At 43.3% G+C, this 20189-nt stretch overlaps 1 protein-coding gene across 4 annotated transcripts in view; it reads right to left on the minus strand.

Moving 5' to 3' along the window:
- Nucleotides 1-869: 869 nt before the first annotated feature.
- Nucleotides 870-20189, minus strand: part of TFAP2B (transcription factor AP-2 beta) — a 33375-nt gene continuing 14055 nt past the window's right edge. For 2 of the 4 annotated variants that reach the window (XM_027663462.1, XM_027663461.1), the window contains 4 exons: nt 15165-15384; nt 12479-12597; nt 9742-9883; nt 2681-7731 (listed from right to left, as the gene is read on the minus strand). In XM_027663462.1, the coding sequence (XP_027519263.1) occupies nt 7431-7731; nt 9742-9883; nt 12479-12597; nt 15165-15384 (782 nt within the window). In that variant the 3' untranslated portion in view covers nt 2681-7430. Of the gene's footprint in view, nt 937-2680; nt 7732-9741; nt 9884-12478; nt 12598-15164; nt 15385-15648; nt 15724-20189 lie in introns of those variants that run through there. The other 2 variants (XM_027663460.1, XM_027663458.1) reach the window with 2 other exon arrangements.

The following is a 20189-nucleotide window of genomic DNA, read 5'->3' on the forward strand; positions in this document are numbered from 1 at the left end:
TGAATTTGCAAGCTTAGCACTGTCGCCTGGGGCCTGGGAAACTCGGGGTGAGCCCTTCCTCAGTTCGTCGGATCCCGTTTTAAAGGGGGCCCTCGGTTTCCACAAGCAGGTCGTTCTGCTGAGTTACCAAAGAGCTTTCCCCGATCCGTTTGTTTTGGTTTAGTTTGGGGGTTTTTAACCCCCTTTTTACATAAGTGTTGCACAGTTCATGGACAACAGAGGAACTTCCTGGTCTCCCCCTTTTCCCCCCAGACAACCTCCTCCCAGACTCCACTGGGAGCGGCGAGGGCTATTTTGAAAGGTTTCATGCAAAACATGTTCTCTACTAAAAATAATACCATCGGTGCGATGAAAACAAAAGCAAACAAAACAAAGTCCAAAAGCACGGCGCACCACCTGGCTTTGGGGAATCAGCTCCAGCGCTGCTGTTATTCCCAGCCCACAGGCATCCTCACCACCACACCTGCCAGCAGCTGGGTCGGAGGTGTTGGAGAGGGGAGGTTTGGGGTTCCCCCACTCCCCGCCCTGCAAAGCCCCAGTGAAAAGGAGGAAAGAAAAAGGCGGGAGGGGGGAAGGATTCCCTCTGCTCTTTTCTCGCAGCTCCGCTACTCCCCCACCTCGTTTTCCCACTTCTCGGACCCCGGGCACTGCTGCTCCCGTCCCCCCCATCCACCCACCCACCCGCCTCCTCCATCCCGGGCCCCACAAACTTGCTCCGGGCGTTTTTGCCATCACACCACGGAGAGAAAGTAGGTCACGGCTGAGTCCAAGCCTGGCGGAAGCCGAGGCAGCCGAGCCTCGAAAGCTTTCCCATAGAACACACTTTGGGGTCGTCGTTTGCAATGTTGTTTGGTTGAGGTTTTTTTATTATGATGAAGATGATGATTTATTTTGGACACCTTGGGCGATCAGCTGAGCCGGCTCCTGTAGTCCAAGCTGGAAGGAGAGGGAGAAGGGAGGTAGTTTGGGAGGTGGAGGTGGGGCTGGATTTATTTTCTTGCTATTCCTCCATCCCCTCCTAGAGAACTATTAAGTTGTAAAAATTGATCCACCGCCTGTTAGGGCTCCTGCACCTCTCTCTGCCCTCTCCAATCACCACTCTATCTAAAAACCAACAGATAAACCCCAACCCAGACGAGCCTTCGGAGCGGGTATTTAACTGAAATAGTTCGCCGCAGTAAAAGCGAGGCTTTAAACCGGTTTTCCACCCTCAGGGCTCCCTGTTAGAGCACACGCATGTGTTTGTTTTCAGGGTGACTGTGCGCAGGGTTAAAATCGACAGTCCTTTCCAGGAAAAAAAAAAAAAAAGTGTTTTCTATAATACCAGTAGAAAACAATTAATTAAAAAATCCTGAGGCCTTAATCTGCTCCCCCTCCTCCTTCCCCCAACCGCAGGGTAAACCCCAAGTCACTGCGGAGTGGCTCCGGGTTCGCCCTGGGGATCCGGTTCTCCCCTCAGCTCCTCGACGATTACAAACCTAAATAAAGGCGATTTGGGAACGGAGGGGAAGGGAGGGGGGAAGGTGGAGAAAGGAGTTTTCGTTGGAATATTTTCTTTTGTTAATTGCTGGTGCTGCAGGTGGAGACCCAAAGGTAGAAAATAATCCCGCATTGTGAATACGAACATATCCCGATCTCTATATAAGAGTATATATAAATATACATATATATACACACACATCCAGGTATACAGAAATGAAATGTACAATAACAGTAACACAACAGTGGGGTCAAAAAAAGCTTGTTGATATTTCAGGCTTACATAACATTTTTTTTTAATGGCTTATACTTCAGAATGAAAAAGATTTACTCCTAATTCAGCTGGTAAACGCAAAATGAAACGAAAGCTCACGTTAACATGACATGAGGTTTATTACAGGTCTGCTTAGAATGAGGAGGTAAGGGTGGGAAAAAATATGGACACTTTTGAGTCAGACAGAAATAAAATACCAACATTTCTGAGAAGCAATATTTATTGTCTTTTTTTTGTCTTTTTTTTTTTTTTTTTTTTTTTTTTTTTTAATGTAGAGACATGTCCTGAATTTCCCCAAAGCCTAGAGTGGGAAAATAAAGACTTCTTGGCGTTATAAGTAAATCCGTCTGCAGAATCAAAGCAGCACCAACATTCAAAAAAACTGAAGAGGAAAATACAACAAAACACAACAATCTCTTTTTTTTTTATTCTTATTCTTATTATTTATGTAAATCAGGTCATCACTGGACAAGAAACCAATTTCTACCCATTACCATAACAGCTTGTCTATGAAGAACAGAAAAGATTCAGATAGGATACTATCTAGTCAAGCGGGATTTTTTTTTTTGTTGGTTTTATTTTTTTCTTTCTTTTTTGTTTGCTTTTTTTTATATACTTTTTGTTTTTAAATTCCCCCACCCATTCACAGAGGTATAGAGTCACAGATAAATAACCCAAAAACTACTTGCTCGCCATATTTACACATTCCCGTTAAATTAAGCATAAATAAATATATACAAACTCAATACTGAACGCCTCTCCGCACTTCTTCTCAGGAAGAGTCGATAAACTGATATTTCTCACTTCATGGTCAGATTTTTCAAGAAGAGGAGGTGAAAAGGATCGTTTGGGGCATAAAAGGAGAATTTATTATTTTTTCTTTCATCTTTCCAGTTTCTCATTTGCTTTTTCAGAGCTTTGCATTGGTTGGGGCTTTTTTATTTTCTTTATATCTCGCTGGCACACAGTGTTTCGTCTCTCTCTCAATGTTCAGGCGTTTGCCAGTGTGTTTGGGGATGTTTTCTTTTATTTTTTTTCCCTTTGTATAAGAAAATATACTATTTGTAAAAAGCCTACGGTCTGGTCTCTCACACAGGGAAGCCGGAGGGGAGGGGGAGGTTGGCCGGATCGATCTGGCAACGCTTACGGTAGACGAAACAAGCACCAAATTCTCCGAGAAACGCATTAAAATAGAGCCGGACAGGTCTGTATGATAAACCGGTCAGAAAGAGATGAGCAGGGAAAGGGAATAAGCCCTTTGGGCACAGCTGAAGGTCTTAAAACCATCCTTCCCCCCCTCCTTCCCGGCCCCAAATGCAAATTTGGGGATTTGGGAAGAGGTTGGTCTGGGATGCAAAGGGACTTTAAACAGCTTCTCACAGAGAATTTCTATTAGGTGGGACAAGACACGACCCGATTTTAAAGAAATCATCGGGTTGTAAAAGGATTCCCATAAAACTGGCTTCTTGTTTCCTTCACATCTTGTATGAATAACAATCAGGAAAAAAAAAGGTCAGGGAGCGTACAAAAACAAAGATCTTTCCAACGGCAAACAGAGAATTGTTATTAAAAAAAAAAAATCGAGACTGAGAATGAAATAAAATTTACAGCAACCCACCTGTTTGGTTTGAAAACAAACTTTTCACGGTCTCTCCTCAAACTTTTCCCTTGAGTTACAAAGCAAAGCTGCCGTGTTAATCCTCCTGTTTATTGATTTATGATCCCGAGGAAACCAAATCTTTTAATAACTCAATTATCAGATAAACGTCTGAGGTGCCCCGCCAACACAAGTAGTCGAGCTGGGAAAGTGGAGGGGAGCAGGAAAATGCCTTCCAGAGGGAGGCTGAGTTTAATTTGGGGGAGACATCTCTTTCAGCACTGATAGGGGCCACCAAGCAAAGGATATTTCCCTCTGAGAGCAGCACTAAGCCAGAGGGAAAACAGAGATATGTGCTTCTATGTCATGTTTTCTCCCTGTTTGCATTTCAATCACAAACCTCGTGGATTTTGTCTCCGTACTTTGGGGAGCAAATAAGGGACATCCCACTGCAATCAATGGAAATTTGGCTTTATTTTGCCTGAGTGATGCACAGCCTGACAAGTCCAGTCTGTCTCTTCCAGGTAGAAGGCACGAGAGACAGATTGAAACTATTCCCTCAACCTGCTCAACGTTTAGGTCCTGATCCAGGTGACCAAACCTGTGCCTAGGGGAGATTTCAGCAGCAGCAGGATGAGGCCCTAACACGTGTGGGTAGGTCTTTCCCCAAGAAGTTCCAAAGCTTCCCTCTCCTCATTAATTCACAGTGGTGGTGGGATAACTGCCTTCTGCAGTTAAAAAGAGCATTCCCAATATTTCTCCCAAAGACAAGGGAAGACCATCCCAACATTCCCCCAGAGCCTTCAGCTGGAAGCTCTGGGATGGCAGGGAGCAGGTCCCCACGGGTCTGTGTGTGCAGCTGGGGAGGTGGAAGACTGAGGGCCAACTTGGGGGCTCCCCACACCCAAAAGCCCCACTGGGTGATTCTGGAGGGCTGGACTCAAAAAATCCTGTTTGCAGAGGGCAGACAAAGCAACACCCAGCACTTTGTGCTCTGCTCCAATAAACAGAATATTCTCATCAGGTAGAGAAGGAAGATGTGCTTTGGGGTGGTGCCATTTGTTCCTCCCCAGATACACACACATACCCTCTCCCTGTCCCACACATCACTGCTGGGACATGCCCTGCACTGGAGTCTAGAGTGCCCTTCCCTAGAGGTCTGATGAAAGTGGAGGCGGTTGGCAAGGGGTAGGTTTTGGAGGACTGGGAGCTGCCTGGGGGTTGCTTTTCAGCCTGGGAGTCCCCAACCTGCTGGTGAGAGATCCATGAGGAATGACCACCACACCTCCTCTGGTGACATTCTCAGGGCTGTGCCAATCCCTGCCACAACCAAACCCACTGGCAGGGACATGCCAGGGTCTAAGGATACCTACAACTCATTCCAACAGCCCATGGAGAAGGCTGCCTGCCTCAGTTCTCCCATTTTCTCACAGGAAATCCCCTATAGCACTCTGCCCCAGAAGAACCAAAGGTCCACGAGCGAGGAGCAGCTCCACAGGGGTCAGTGCTCCTTGGAGCTGGATGATTCCTGGGTTTCTGTTGCCACACACATGCCCAAATCACAAATAGAGAACAAGAGCTGAGACCTTGCTGCACAAAGATATGAAAAGCAGGGCAGGCCCTCAAGTGTAACCGTGTCTCAGGGAGCTAAGGACACTAAGGGTGACAAAAGGATTGTTTGCTTTATGTTTTAAGAAAATTCTTTTGAGGGATGTTGAGAGTATTGCTGAATTGTTTCTCCCCCACCATCCACTTTGGAAGGTATCTAGAAATTAAAGCAAGGCTAAGGCTTCTCTTTTATTTCTCTCTCTCTCTCTCGTTTTGAGTTCAGGTGGGCCTGCTTGGGGTGGTGGGATTGAGTCCTGCAGCTTTAACAGGGATCCTGGGGGGAGGCCTGACCCCACTGGAGTTTTGCCAGTGACTCCAGGAGGTTTTACCCACACCCAGTAACTGTTCTGACATAAGCAAAAAGATGTGTTAGTGCACGAACCCTACCCCACTGAGAAACACATGCAAGTACCCGAGACAGCAGAATCCAAACAGAAATTCACATCCTTACACTTCAGAGTTATTTTTACCAGAGAAGACAAAAAAATGTATGTTAAAAAAATAAAAAAAAAAAAAAAAGAGAGGAAAGAAATAAGAATTCCCCTCCACCCTCATCAGCCCAAATCATATGCATAAGACATCCTGTCAGACACCAAACCACCAAGAAAAACATTGGAATTAAGAAGGTTTTTTCCCCCCTTACCACACCAACTTGTTCAAAAGCAAAGAGTCACAAGACATTTTTTTTTAAAAGCTTTCTAAGAGAAACGGATTTCCTCAGACTGAGCTCAGAAATCAGGATATTCCCTGGCAAACCCTCCCCACTCCCATCACGAGGAACCGGCTCACATGGCAACCCTTTCCTCCCTGGGTACAAAACCCTAGTGCCAAGCAAGTGCAGTAACATTCAACACAGCTCTTATTTTCTTTGCAAGAGTACACCTTGATTTCAACTTATATTTTTATCTCATTCAAATTATTCCCTTTGAGCTTCTTTAAAGAAGTGCACCTACAGAATTCTGTAACAACTGGCTTTGATTTGAAAAAGCAAAAAAAAAAGCAAAAAAATAAAAAGTATCAGAATATCAGAATTGTGGATTTTTTTTCTCTGTACCTGATATATTGTGTAGGGATCTCTAGTCCTCTTTGAAGAAGCTCATAAGCCAAGCGGGCAAAGCTTTAGGAAACAGAAGAAAATAAAATAGTGCATACTCCTGAGAAAGAATTACATACTCATATCACTCATTTTTTGTTGTTGTTAACAGTTCTTTAAAAATGAGGGAAGATATCTCTCACACACACTAGTCAAGGAAATTAAGGACTGAAACATTGGCATAGTTAGGAATATAAAACTCCCTAGAGAAAAAGAGGAGATCTCAGAAAATTAAGAAATCAGATAGTGCTGACATTTTACCAGACCTTACTTCCAGATTTTGCAACCCATTTATAGACAAGGCATTTTACCATCAAGGACAAGTACTAAATTACAAAGGTATGTTTGCATGCATTAATATGTGCGGCTCTACACACATATTCTATATATATATATATATATGTATATATCCACATATATACATATATATACACAAACATACACAGCATTCACACACCCCCCTGAGGAGGTGTGTGTGCACATCCACAGATGCACACACAGAGGCACACACACACCCAGACACGCCTGTAAACGCTGGTCATCTAAACAGAGAGTCTGTCTAGACCAGGAAAAACAAAGCAGTTCTTAAAAAATAGAGTTGACTAATTCAGCTGAGCTACAGTGACTCGAAACTCCCCTTCTGGTGGCACCTGAAGTTAAGATGCTGCCATGAAAGCAGCTGGTTGATGGCTTGGTGAGGGGTCTGTGCGCTCACCTCCCCTCCTTTCCTAGTCTAGACAGAACCAGGGTGGTGAGATGAGATGGGAAGAGTTGGGGGGAATGATGGGGTTACTCAGAAAGGAACACTCTGGAAGATCATTTTAGTCAAGGTGGAGACAGGATGTTGTTGAAAACAAACAAACAAAAGAATAAAATAAAATAAAAAAAAATAAAAGCAAGACAGACTGTGCAGTTCAAGAAATCAAAGCACTGACACCAAAAAGGTTTCTGCGATTTCTTCCAATAAGTTATTCATTTCTTTCTTTTATTATTATTATTAATTATTATTATATTCCCCTCCCCCCCAAATCATTATTTAAAAAATATGAAAGAACAGAAGTGGGAAAAAAAAATCCTGGTGGTTGTCTTCACACGTTCCTGGCAAGAGACTCTGAACCACTGGTCTTGCGCCATTGTGCTCCTCTGATCTTAAATTATTGTCTTTCTTTATTATTGTTTTTATTTTATTATTATTATTTTGTCCTACCTAATAGAATTCTTCCAAAGCCCAATCCAGTATTTTTAAAGCTAAAATTAAGAAGGTTTTGTTTTAAAAGATTCTCTCTCTCTTTTCTCCTCTTATTTAACTTTTTTCTTTTTCCTTTCTTTCTCTCTAATTTTTTCCTCTCTCTCTCTCTCTCTCTCTCTCTCTTTCTCTCTCATTTTCTGTGTTTCTCTTCCTTGTCTCCAGTTTTACTACCTGGTCCTTCGCCAGATGTGTGCCTGTTAGCAGTGTTGTTGTTCAAGAACATCTTGTCCATGCCTTTGAGAGCTTCAGTCAGGTAGTTTTGGAGGGCCGTGAGGGCAGCGCAGATTGCGGGGGCCCCAAAGCCATGAGTGATGAGGCTGAAGTGAGTCAAGCAGCTCTGAATGCCCGGTTCCAAAATAGGGGTGGGCCGGCTGTTCCCAATGGGCGTCCTGTCCTGGGCCAAGAGATCTGTGAATTCTTTACAAAGTTGCCTGCAGGGAAGAGAGAAAGCCAAAGAGAGGAAGAGAGAGAGAAAAGTGGTTGTTAGGCTCGTCCAACCATTCTCTGCGACAACCAAGGCTGAAGGAAGGGGTAGGGTCAGGCCAAAGCTGATCCCAAGACAGAAGATGGGACCTTTCTGTTGCCTTCCTTTCCCAAAACTGCTTGAGGACCAGCTATGGTGAGCCAGCAGCTCAGAATTATGTTCTTCAGGGGAAAGGTTTTTGCATTCACAGGATAACACCAAGTCTGGACATAAAAATCTCTCCAGCAGCCACGAGGATTTTCCCGAAGAACTGTGAAAACCCAGCTCTTCTTGGTGCTTCTAGAAACAACCAGGAGGAAAGGGACGTGTGCCTTGGGTCTGCCAACCTGGAGGCCTGACTCTGGATCAAAGTAGCTCCCACCAGTGGTGTTCCCAAAGGAAAACACAACCATGCACTGGGACTTGGTGCAGGGAAGGGCCAAAACAGAGCCTCCTCTGACACTGCTGAAGCTGGGCCACCTTATTGAGAAAAACCAGGAGTGTGGGACTTCATGATTGCTTATTCATGGCATGAGGAACAAAGTGAGCACTTCTAATTTTATTTTGGGGGGGTGACACCCCAATTAGCACATCAGAGTCGACATCTGGCTCATGTTTGTTTGCCTGCACCTTTGAAAAATCAGATTCGACTTTTCTAATGAATTCACACACACACACACTTTTGCTTTACTCTGGTCCACAAGACCTTCAAGTCAACAAGTACCTGGGCAATGTAGAAATCCTGGGGGCTGGTGGGGTTCCCAAAGGAAGAGTTTCTTTAAGGGTTCCCAAAGGAATAGGGTTTTTTTAAGACAGATACCTACCCAGGGACTGGAGGGGGAAAAGAAAAAGGCCAGAATTTAAAAAAGAAAAAAAAAAAAAAAGGAAAAAAGAAACCCTTTTAAAAAGACATTCAGCTCTCATCCTCTGAAATTCTCTGAAATTCCCAGTGGGTTAAAGGTTTCAGAGGGTGGGGAAAGATAAAGGTCTACTTCTATGTGTATTATCCATTAAGAAAGTGCAAGAGAGGAAACTTTGAATTTGGAGAACAAACAGTAATGAGTCCAACATTTTACATCTTCAAAGAGCAAAGCAGGGTCTGCGAGCAATTAAAGTTCTGGGACATTAATATCTTCTGACCCTGCGGAAAGGGCAATCAAATTCCAATCACGTCTAAAAAACATCTGGACAAATTTGAGCAAATGATTTTTCGACCCTCCATATATTTCTTTAAATTACACTGTCATCAGAGGCAAGGCACGTCCCAGAGCATGAAATAAATGAGAACTGTTTGGGCTGGTATTTTTCTTTCTCTTTTTTTTTCTCTTTTTCTTTTTCCAGATAGATGAAGATGTGTGAACACTCAGCACCCACTGCTGAGGACTCGAGCAAACCATGAAGCCTCCAGTGAGTAGCCTGGGAGGCACAGCCAAGTGTAAATCATCACATACAGCACATCCACCGAGGAAGTCCCTAGGGAGAGACATGGCTTGGAGGGGCCAAACCAAGAATCATCAGCAGTACACGGTGTTGTTCTTCCATTTTTTCTCCTTTTTCCTCTTTTTTTTTTTTTTTTTTTAATATATATTTTTTTAATTAAATCACACGGAAAAGTCATTGCAATTTGGTAGCAGACAGACAGGTGTGTGTGAGCAGCAGGAGGGACAGACAGACATGCTGTGGAAGCAAAATATAGAGGGTTTTTTCCCCCCTTCCCCTTAACTGGGAGTGGCTTGAAAATTATGCACAATAGGCAGGGAACTGTGGCCTACAACCTCTATGGGGGTAGATTCTGTTGACAGGATCCCCACTGCAAGGGGATGCAGAGGTCCGTGGGGCGATAGGAGCATCCTTCTTCCCCACGGGGCCATTGGAATGTGGGGAGTGGAAACTCCGTCTGCTTTCTCCTAGCAGCGAGCTCAGAGGAAGGGTTTAAGGAGGGGAAGGGCAGAAGGGGGGTACTTAACTTCACACTCACTTTGTAGCAAGCAGCATGTTTTTCCTGGAGTGGAGGTCGCTGGGGTCCGTGTGCTGTCTGTTCAGGTATTCAGAAACAGCTTTGGCTGGGAACTCCGTTTCACAGATGTACCCAAAATCCCGAGCTAAATGAACGGCCTCACCTGGAGGGAACGAGAGGGGGATTAACACCTCCGGGCACCGCCGGCCCCGGGCTGGGCTGGCTCCGACCTGCCCACCGCTCCCCTGGGAGACACCAGCTCCTTCGGGTCGTGTTTGGAAAGCTAATAGTATCCCTTCCACCTTAGGGACAGGCTTCATAGCATCCCTTCCACCTTAGGAACAGGGCTCAAGTATGTGTTTTCCCTCCACAAGCCCTAATTTGGGGACAGAAGTTGATGGGACAGATTTTGAGCTGATGAGATTTGGTTTTGCTACAATGGTTGTGCAGAACACAGAGAAAAACACATACACACCACTCACACACACAAAAAACTTTGAAATTAGCAGGGCCAAAAAAAAAAGTAACCAAAAAACCACAAGGGAAACCTAGAGAATCCTGAAAGACTAAAGAACTCAAACTCCTCTTAAGAGCAGAGAAACCATTCCTATTTCAACACATCAGATCATTGTCCAAAACTTCACAGATGTGGATATATTGTGAATATAATGTTAATTCTTTGTAGGACATTATATACACATTTTATCCACACAGAGTATTTGCATCATTATCACAGTTAGTGCCACATTTATAAAATTATGGAGATAACTGTATTTGGCCCGATGGCAATTTAATAATCTGCATTTTTAACTGACCATCATGCAACAGGAACTCCTCTGCCCAGTGGAAAGATAACAACTAATGGTAACTTTTTCTGTGAAAAAAAAAATAATTATTATTCTAACTCTAATTCTAATTGTCATTTTTCCTGCCTGCCTGGTTTCAGGTTTCTTGCCTCCAGAGGTTTGTGTCATTCAACTCCTACTGGTGTACTTCATGCCACAAGAAGACAGTAGCTGCAGAAAGGAGGAAAAGAGGAGGGGAAAAAAACCCCTCAGACTCTAGGGGGATTCCACCAGATTATAGCTCAGCCCCTCTAGAATAAAGCATTAAACCCTTTAAAGCATCGCCTGAGGGACGAGGGGGAAGATTTCCAACACGTAAAACAGGTATGTCTAATAACTCCAGGACCACATTATTTTTAACTATCAGGAGTTGCTTTCCAACGTCATCTCCTGCTTCCCAATACTTCTCGCTAATGATCAAACCGGTTAATGAAGGCGAGAGCACCCGGGAGAGCCTGGAAGTGGGATCCCCGCGCCGGGAAGAGTCCTCCCGGGCAGCTTTAGGGCAACAGAGGCGGGGACCGACCGGACCATTCCTGCTCCCGGTGATACAGGAGCAGAAAAAGCCTGGCTGGTGGTAGGGAAAAAAAAAAATCAAACTCCATCAGGTGCAGCTTCTTCCAAAGGGAGGGATCTCCCTGAAGGTAAACTGTTGATTTGTGAGGGAATCAGGGGAGAGCACAAGAATGTACACCTTGCTGCACATTTGACATAGAGCTCAGCATCACTACACAACCCCACCGGCTTCTGAACCTCGCACCAGCCTCGGAGAGGGGCTGTGAACTGGGGTTCCACACACGCAGCGGGGCCAAAGCTGCGCTAACCCGGGCGCCAAAGGGCACTTGTCACCCCCGAAACGCTTCACATCTCGTACAGAGAGACCCTATATCCTGTATCCGTAACCTACACTGTGCCTTGCTCGGCGTCACCTCCACGCGGGTACCAGGAGGAGCTCCCGCCTCTCAGCCGCAGTGTTTTTGCGAGCCTGCCTTCAGCTCTGCACGCGGTAAAAGGTCTTATCGCTCCCATAACTCAATCAAAAGAGTTGAAAAGTTAGTATCTAGCACAAATATTTATGCATGCTTACATGCAAGAGAGATAAGTGGATTATTTATACGCCTCTCGGTGTGTATGTGTAGTGCAGATACATAGAATTCATAATTGCATCCATACTATTCCGGATAGGTTTTTTTTGGAAAAGGTCCAACTTCTCTTAGCATAAACACGCACATATCCTAAACTTATTAGTGACTCTAAATTTTCCTTCTCGGTACAGTAACAACAAATCAAAGGCCACCAAAATGCCATTAGCTGACTTGAAATGAGTTGAAACTTCAGTTTCCCCTTCCCTCTCTCCTTCCTCGGGAATAGCTGGTCTCTTTGTTCAGCTCCAGCCACCTTAAGGGAAACCGAGCTCTGCGAGTCTTAAATTGCTCTGATTTCTTACAAAAAAAAAAAAAAATTGTGTTATTTTCCCTATTGAGCATCTTGTAGCGTCTATAAATCAGCTCGGGAGGAGCGAATTAGCGAGAGGATGGAGTAGATGTGGAGTCGGAGGGCACAGACTGGAAATGAATAACAACGAGGAATGGGACTGCCCTGTAGAATTACACATACACACACAGGTACATACACATGTACACGCATAGATACACTCTCTCATTCTTGCCACCAAGAAGGATCAATGATCCTCCAGCCAGTGACTTTATTTTTGGGAATGAGATCCTTCATCGTGCCGGTGTTTCTCCTAGCCCGCCCTGAGTGTCACCTCTGCAAGGTTTTCCCACCTGATCCCCAAAGTTGGTGGTGTTTCTTTCTTTTCGGTTTTTTTTGGGGGGTTTTTGGTTGGTAAAATGTCAGACAGGAGTTCAGAGCAGGCAGGGGTGTGAAGGGAGCTGCGACTCTCGGCTTACCTTCCACCAGGGAGGTGAGTAAAGTGACATTTGCGGCCTTACGCCTGCCGGCTGGTAAATTCAAACCGATTTTTTCTAGCCTTTCTCGCAAAGATCTCCCCCCGTTTTTCGATTTGGCTCTAGAATTGCAAAGAAATTAACATCGTGATTAACCCCGCAGTGTTCCTGGAAGAAACGTTTAGTCTGTGCAGTCAGTTGAGCCTGGGAGGGTTTTCACTCGACGTTAAGGACTTTGGGGGTGTTGATTTCTGCTCGGCTTTGCTGAGATTTGCCTAATTTCTCCCAAGGGTAGAGGTGGGGATGAACCCACTTTCTCCCTGTTTTATCCAGGGAAATCAAATAATGCCAAACAGCAATAATTAATGGAAAGGTCCCGATCTAGAGAATAAATGGGTTCCTGTTGTATGACGCCAACTCGCATTACGATGGAGCAAAGGGATAGGCAGAAAGGTAGAGGAAGATTCAATCACCTGGTTTTTTTTCCCTTAAAGAGACAGAACGGGAAGAGGGGATAAAAAAAAAAATCGGAAAAGCTCAAAGGCAGAATGTCTGCGCCTGTGGACAAATAGAAGAGGAGGAAAATATTTATTAAACCATTTCGCGCGCGCGTGTGTTCTTGCGCGAGAAGGCGATGCTGAGAGGAAGAGCTCACCTGAGGCAGGGGGCGTTATATAGAGGGAATAGAGGGAATAGATTGCCTGGGGAAAGATTTGAGTATCTGTCGGAGGTTACTGATAAGGGCAATAAAAGGATGAGTGAGCTATGGGTGGGAAATTCAGAGCTATTTTTCGAACGCCCATACATATGTAAAGCCTCAGGGATGAAATCTTGTCACCTGCGAAGTCCGGGAGAGTTTTGGCACCTAACAGCAGAGTCTGTCCCAACTATCTCTTAGTTCTTTACTTAAAATTTGTTTAAGAATTAGCAGTCACACTTAGCGAAAGGAAATCAAAAACTACAGAGAAACCAGACTGGTATCCCACTATTTTATATCAAAGCAAATCGGACTGGACGGCAGAATTGCAAGAGAGCAGCTTTTTATATTTCATCTGCTCTGAACGAAAAGCTTGTCTAAAATTTAGATTCGAGATAGGAACTGAAGTCAGCAGCAGCCAATGATTACGGCTTGGGCCACCTCCAGAAATCCACTGAAGTTCAATAATAATGTTTCTTTACCTTGATAATTGTATTTTCTACAGGGTATCTCTCAGATGTTCTCCCTGCTCCATTTGTGGTTGCGCAGAAGGAGCAGGAAGGTTTAGCATCTGTAAGTAAAAGTCTCTGCTGCTCTCACTGGCAAGGCTCGCAGCTGAACAATGATTACAGACATTCACGTGGAACTGCATCTATTTTAGGAGATCCTGATTCTCGTGTGTGTGTTTGGGTGACTGACTGCATGGAGCAGAACTTTCCCTCTCGTCTCCAGACATGGAGCCAGAGACCCCGACGACATCAGGGGGTGGTAAGGGGAAAACCCCAAACATAAACTGCATTTTAAACCATCTTAGACTCATCACATCCCAATTGTGGCTACAGGAGTTGTCAAGATATTTTCTCCTCTAAGATTAGCAACATTTAAACATGATCTGAAATTTATTCACTGTCAATTTATATGCATTTGTTCCCGCCTAAAGTCTGTTCCTGCCTAAAAGTCCTGCTTTTCTTACCAGTCTATTGTCCACCTCTCCCATAGAAAATGAAGTCTTATCTCCTGTCAGCCTGAGTGGATGAACTGGTACCTCATGCTGGCACCTCATGACTTCTCTGTTCTGAATGGAGACAGAGCTTTGGCTCACCTTTCTTACAGCCAAGTCATACTGACAAATCACAGTCCCTCAGTCCCTGCCAAGAAGAAAAAAAGCCTTTCTCCCTCTTAGTATTTCCAGTTAATGACCTCAGAGCTTAAACTCTTGTTTCTTTTAGACAAAACCACAATCTCCCACTTGATATGATCGAGTGGCAACAAGACCTCCCCATTTTCCTCAGCACCAATATTGCCAAATATTTTGAGGTCTTCAGCAAAATCCAAAGGGATTTTAGTGGTGATTTGCACAAATATTAAACAGCAAAGGCCTCGAGCCCAACTGTGAGTGATTCCTCCAGCGACTTTCTCTGCATGAAGAACTAAGTTTCTGACTTTCAGAGCTACCTGTTGATGACTTTTCTTTAGTCAGGTACTTCTCTACCTTACCTTGCCTATTAGTTCCCTGCCAATCTCAATAATGTCTTGTGTGACAACAGGTCTCATAACTGACATAATTGTCTGACTGCTATTGCCATACAGAGAAAGCCTCGTGGATTTATCCAGGAAATACCTAGAAATACATCAAGTCCTCAAAAACCTCCAGTTCACCCTGAATCACATCCTATGTGGCATTTTATATTGCCCACTTTCTAAGAGAGAAGTGTGAATAGGAGAAAAGATAGAGATTCTGTTCATGTACAAAAGCAAAAATCTTCTTTGCCTCAGTTCCTTGATTTGTGAGCAAACAGGGCCAAATCTTTCTCTGCTCTCCATGCATTCATCTCAATGTCTGAACACTGAATATCTCCACTTTATCCATAAAGTTACACACACGGGCTATGACAATAAGGTCAATGCATATTTGCAATCATCTTTACTGTTGACCAAGTATTTCTGGTGTGTGCAGGGAGCCCCACACGTGGTCATCTTTGTGCCTCTTACCTTCTAAGGACTCCTCCTAGGAGGGATGCGTTCAGACACTCTGGAGGGGAAAGTCGTCTCTGAACTTCTCCCACAGTTACTTTGTACTTTGAAGTTGAACTAAGCAAAGACAAGCGGCCGGGGACAGAGCAAAACACCTCTCCGGTGTTGACTGAAATTCCACCCAGGAAGCCATCTTTATTCATCATCAAAGAAGTAACAGATTTTGGAGGAACCGGAACTGGAGAAAGAAAAGGGGAGGAGGGGAGAGAGAAATCATCACGCCACGAAGGAGTACGGGATAACCACAGTCTCTCTGACATGCACAGAACAGCAAAATGAAAGGGAATTTTGAAACTCTGGCTACCTCCAGCAACCTAAAGGGTGCTGCTCCCCCAACCTCTAGGAAACTGCTCCATGAATGATGGATGGAGAGGAGGGTGGTACAGTACAGCCTCTATGCAGGGTTTAATCATTGGGAAATAAAATACATATTGGCAAGCACCTGGCAACTTTCGGGTTTGAGCCTGTGTCTCACCCAGAGCCCCCCGATGCCTTTTGTACAACGGACAGCGCCTTTCTGGAGGGGAAAAAAAGAGGAAAATTTACTTTTTTTTGGCTAATGTTTCCATTACTGCTAAGCTGAGCCGGGAATAAATGCAGCACACGAAGGGAGTTGCTGTCTTAAATAAGTATAAAGGCTGGAGGATACAGCAACGAGAAGACAGCTCTGTTATTGCTTTGTGTTTTTATTAAGTCTGGTTTATGAAATAAAATGAGTCTTTTCCTTTAGAAAAATGAACACCAGGAAAAAAAATATCTGGTCCTACCATGGTGTTCTCCACTCTGATCATATTGTGCTGTCCGTGAATTACTGGGAACTCTCCCGCCCCTAAATAAAGCTGGTTTAGTTACTGTAACACATATTTAAAGGTAGTTATAGGGAAAAAATAAAAAGAGAACGATAAAGTGAAGCTAAATAAAATAAAACCATGTTGCTCTGCCTAAGATAAACCGAAATATTTCTTTTCTCTGAGAAACCAGTGAGGTTATTTTAAGAGTAACCAAGGGGATTATAATGAACAAATTCCTATAATAGCAACCAGACACACTCAGAAATAAACACAAAAATTGGCTAAACTAAAACGGAGAGCAATTCCCCAGTGACATGAATTTTGTTTACAAATGAACTTAAATAGCTCTCTCATAATTGTGTGTAACTGTTATGATTTACAGCAGGTGCTCTAATCAATCACCCAATCACTTTAATTTATAGGGAGCCTCACTGCATTTTCCCAGTTGTTTCATTTCTGCAAGTAATTGATAACAAACCGTACTTAAGGTATGTTTTATGCAGGAGTTAATAAGAGCTGACAGCTGCTACTGCTGCTTCCTCTTGGATTCACGGCAACACACGTTTCCTTATAGAAAATATACTCCAAAACTGGGGGGTTTGCTGGTGGCAGAGCCCTGGCAGTCCAGCGGGCATGTTCCAGAGGAGAACACATTCTAATTGATTACACACCCTCTTGGAGCAGATACTACTTCACAATCTCCCGTTTCCACTCAATCAATTGCAAAACCAATTCGGCAAATAATAGGGTTCTATTATGCACATATGCCAGCTATTTAGGTACTTATAATACATGTCAGTTAAGTCATAAAAACCCTGTTTATTTGCAACATATCTGGAGAATCAAACCATTAGGGTTGAGCGGATATTTAAGTCGTCTGGAGCTGCTAAACAATAAGATCGGGTATCCTAATATATTACCAAGTGCTAACTACTGGGCAATTGCCAATTTTATAACCTCAGTGTATGGAATAGACACAACCGTGTTTCACTGTTTTTATTACAGATCATTTCCTACTGCCAGACCAGACCCCCACAATAAAAGCTCTATAACAGCTAAAAACCAAAAGGCATGTCGATTTTAGATATACATATTGCTTCTTATGCCTTGTATATAGTCTCCAGTATAAACAAATTATTTTGAGTGGCTTGACTTCAGGGAATCAGAAAGTGAAATGGATTCCTATTTCTCTATTATTTTTACTTAGGCACTTTATGCAGCTCATAAAGGCGGTTTCAAATAGTTTGAGAACGGCTCAGAAACAGTTATAAAAGAGTTAGAGGCCCGCTCCTGCTTTCATTGCTATTAATAGGATTTTTTTTTTGCTATTGATTCTATATAGGAAGGCTTTTTTGTGTATCAGAGGTAGTACAGAAGAACAAAAAACCATATGTATTTTTCCCCATTACACATAAATATATCACTTATTTCATGTACGATAATCTATTTGAGTGAAGCATCAAGTTAAAAAAAAATATAAACTAAAAAAAAAAAAAAAAAAAAAAAAAAAAAAAAAAAAAAGGTTAGATTAAAGCAGTGCCACCAGACAGATCTTCATGACTGGCATTTTTTTCTTGGGACAAACTCACGGGCTCAGTGGTTCGAGTACACCTTTACCGTGGCTATATTTAGTGACCAGTTTATCAGGTCACTGTCCAGTGAACTGAGAAATTAAACAAGAGGCAGCAATTCCACGAACATCTGATCTTAGTCCAAACTCACTAAAGAGAGAAGGACCCGTGCAACACTTAAATGCACCTCAGCCCACTCGCTTTGGCCTTTCGGAGCACTCATTACATTAGTTAACCTTTGAAATATGGATTTTCACGTGCTCGGTATTTTTTTTTCCGTTGTAAATTGCTTTTGGGAAGCAGGCTGGCTCCCTTCCCTGCTATGCTGGGAGCTCCTCAGCTTTTCCTCCTACCACTGTTTCCCTGAAAAGGACCGTAGGAACATATCCACCAGCTGGAGCCTGATAACTCTGAACCCATTTTGAGGCTTACCAGGCGGTGTAAGCATATCTATTGCAATTTCATAGCTTCAGAGAGATGTATTCTATCTAGGCTCTGTATCTTCTGTAAATTACCTAATGCTGCCTCAAAAAAGTGTTTGCCATGGAATGAATTATCTCTATCTATATCATATCTATATGTTTATCATGGCTAGAGCTTTTCAGATATAGCCCAGACAGCAGCAGAGATAATGGAACGTGGAGGTTTTGTGGGTGAAGAGATCCGCTTGTGCGGCTGCATGTGTCAAATCCCTACGTGGATGTAAATAAACCCTAGCGCAGGGTGTATTTTTAGCCGATGTCAACTTTCCCAGTTGGTTGGGGATTGCCACAACTGCTGGAATAAAACAGAATAACACACACGTACCCACGCAGCGTCCCCACCACTCCTGCTTTCACTTCATCCCATTTAGTTCTTGTTATCCCCAGCAGAAACTGTTCGATTTTCTTTCACTCCCAAACTCTATTTGCTGTATGTGAGCACTCACAAATACATAATTCCCCCTTTTAAAATCCCTACCTTCTCCCTTGCTTTATATTTCTTTCTTTACCTCCTTTGTCTGTCTTCTCTCCTTTCTCCTTTTCCATCCCTTTATCTCTCTTTCCTCCCTCCTTCTTTTTTTCTCCCTCCTTTTTTTCCCCTCTTTCTCTTCCTGTGGTTCCTTCCAACCTCTTTGTCATTTCTCCCCCTTCCATTTCTCTTCAGCTTATCAATAAACCGGGAGAGCAACAGTAGCCGCTTGATTTGTTAGTAATTATAAGCATACTGTTCCTGCAAACGGGATCTCTAGATGAGTGAGATCGCTTTAAAACGACAGCAGGAAATGGTGGGGAAATGGAGCATGGCGAAACTCAGCGTGAAGCTTTCAGTTCTTTACATGTTTACAATTTTCTGTGCATACATTAAGTCTTAGGGTTCTTTTTTTCTTTTTCCTTTTTTTTTTTTTTTGTGTGTGTGGTGGTTCTCTGTTGGATCTCTTGCCAAAAACCTGTGAAAATGCGCACAAATGTGAACGCACAAGAGGAAATGGAAATAAAAGCCATTTTATGGACACTAAATATAAAGAAATAATAAATTTATGTCCTGAAAATATCTGAATAATAGGGGTTAGGTTAAAGCTAAAGATATTATTGCAATAACCCCGGTGAATAATCTGAGAGTCAATCAATCAATCAATCAATCAAATAATCAATCAGAGGAAATGTTTCTTATATTTCTTACTAACAAACATCATGGACAAATTAATTATTGATCAACTGTTAAATATTTTCAATTTTTTTTATCTGCCTACTGGGCCTGAAATGAGTAGAAAATTCTTTGTCCAGTATAACAACAGGACTTTGCTGTAACTGGTGATTTGATCTGACTCAGTGGCCAAGTCTAAAAAGTCCGGAGCAGCGTCTTACACGCTGGATCTAAAAGACCCGGATCTTATTTTAATTTTAATGAACAAATACGGAAAGTGTGTGTTCATCTCCCATTTCCTCCTGTTCCCCTCGTCTCCTCCTCTCCTCCCGCCCCTCTCCTCCAACCGCAGTCCCTTTCCTCTGCAAGCCGGGACTAAATTTCAAAGTGAAACGTATTCCCTCGAAATTGTTTTGCATTCAATTAAAGGGGATCCTAAGGTTCAGTGGGTAATCCAGGAATGAGCACGAAGTTGAGTGGCAGCAAAGCACCATCTCCGATTCCCAGATCTATCACCTGAAAAACTGAGGCCAGAGTGGTTTTCAGTTAATCATTTATCCGAAACTTCAAGAGGTGGGGAGGAAAGTCATGTCGTGTTATTTAGAGTTAAAAGCAAAAGGTTAGGACACCTTCTTTCATGTGTTTCCCCGAAGTAGCAGGAACAATAGAGTGTGTTTGCAAGGAGACCACGAATTAAGGTGTTCGAGTTAAAATGGCCTTTCATGCTAAATCAGGTGTGAGTGTGCAGGCGATCGTCAGAAAGAGCTGAAAGTAAATAAATACATCAGAATAATTTTAAGACTCTGACTGTGCCCCAGAGTCACAAAAAATTAACTTGGGACTTGGGCCACGCAAGGTTTTGCAAGAGGACAACTTCTTTCACCACAGTCGGTGCCAAGCAGATTTCAGATGAGCATTTGACAAGGGAGCTCTATCTTTTATTCCTGACACATGGAAAGCTTTTCCTTCATTTCAGCAGAAATCGAGGGAAAGGC

This window comes from Corapipo altera, unplaced genomic scaffold (genome assembly GCF_003945725.1).
Source record: "Corapipo altera isolate COAL_440 unplaced genomic scaffold, ASM394572v1 116, whole genome shotgun sequence".
Classification (NCBI taxonomy): Eukaryota; Metazoa; Chordata; class Aves; order Passeriformes; family Pipridae; genus Corapipo; species Corapipo altera.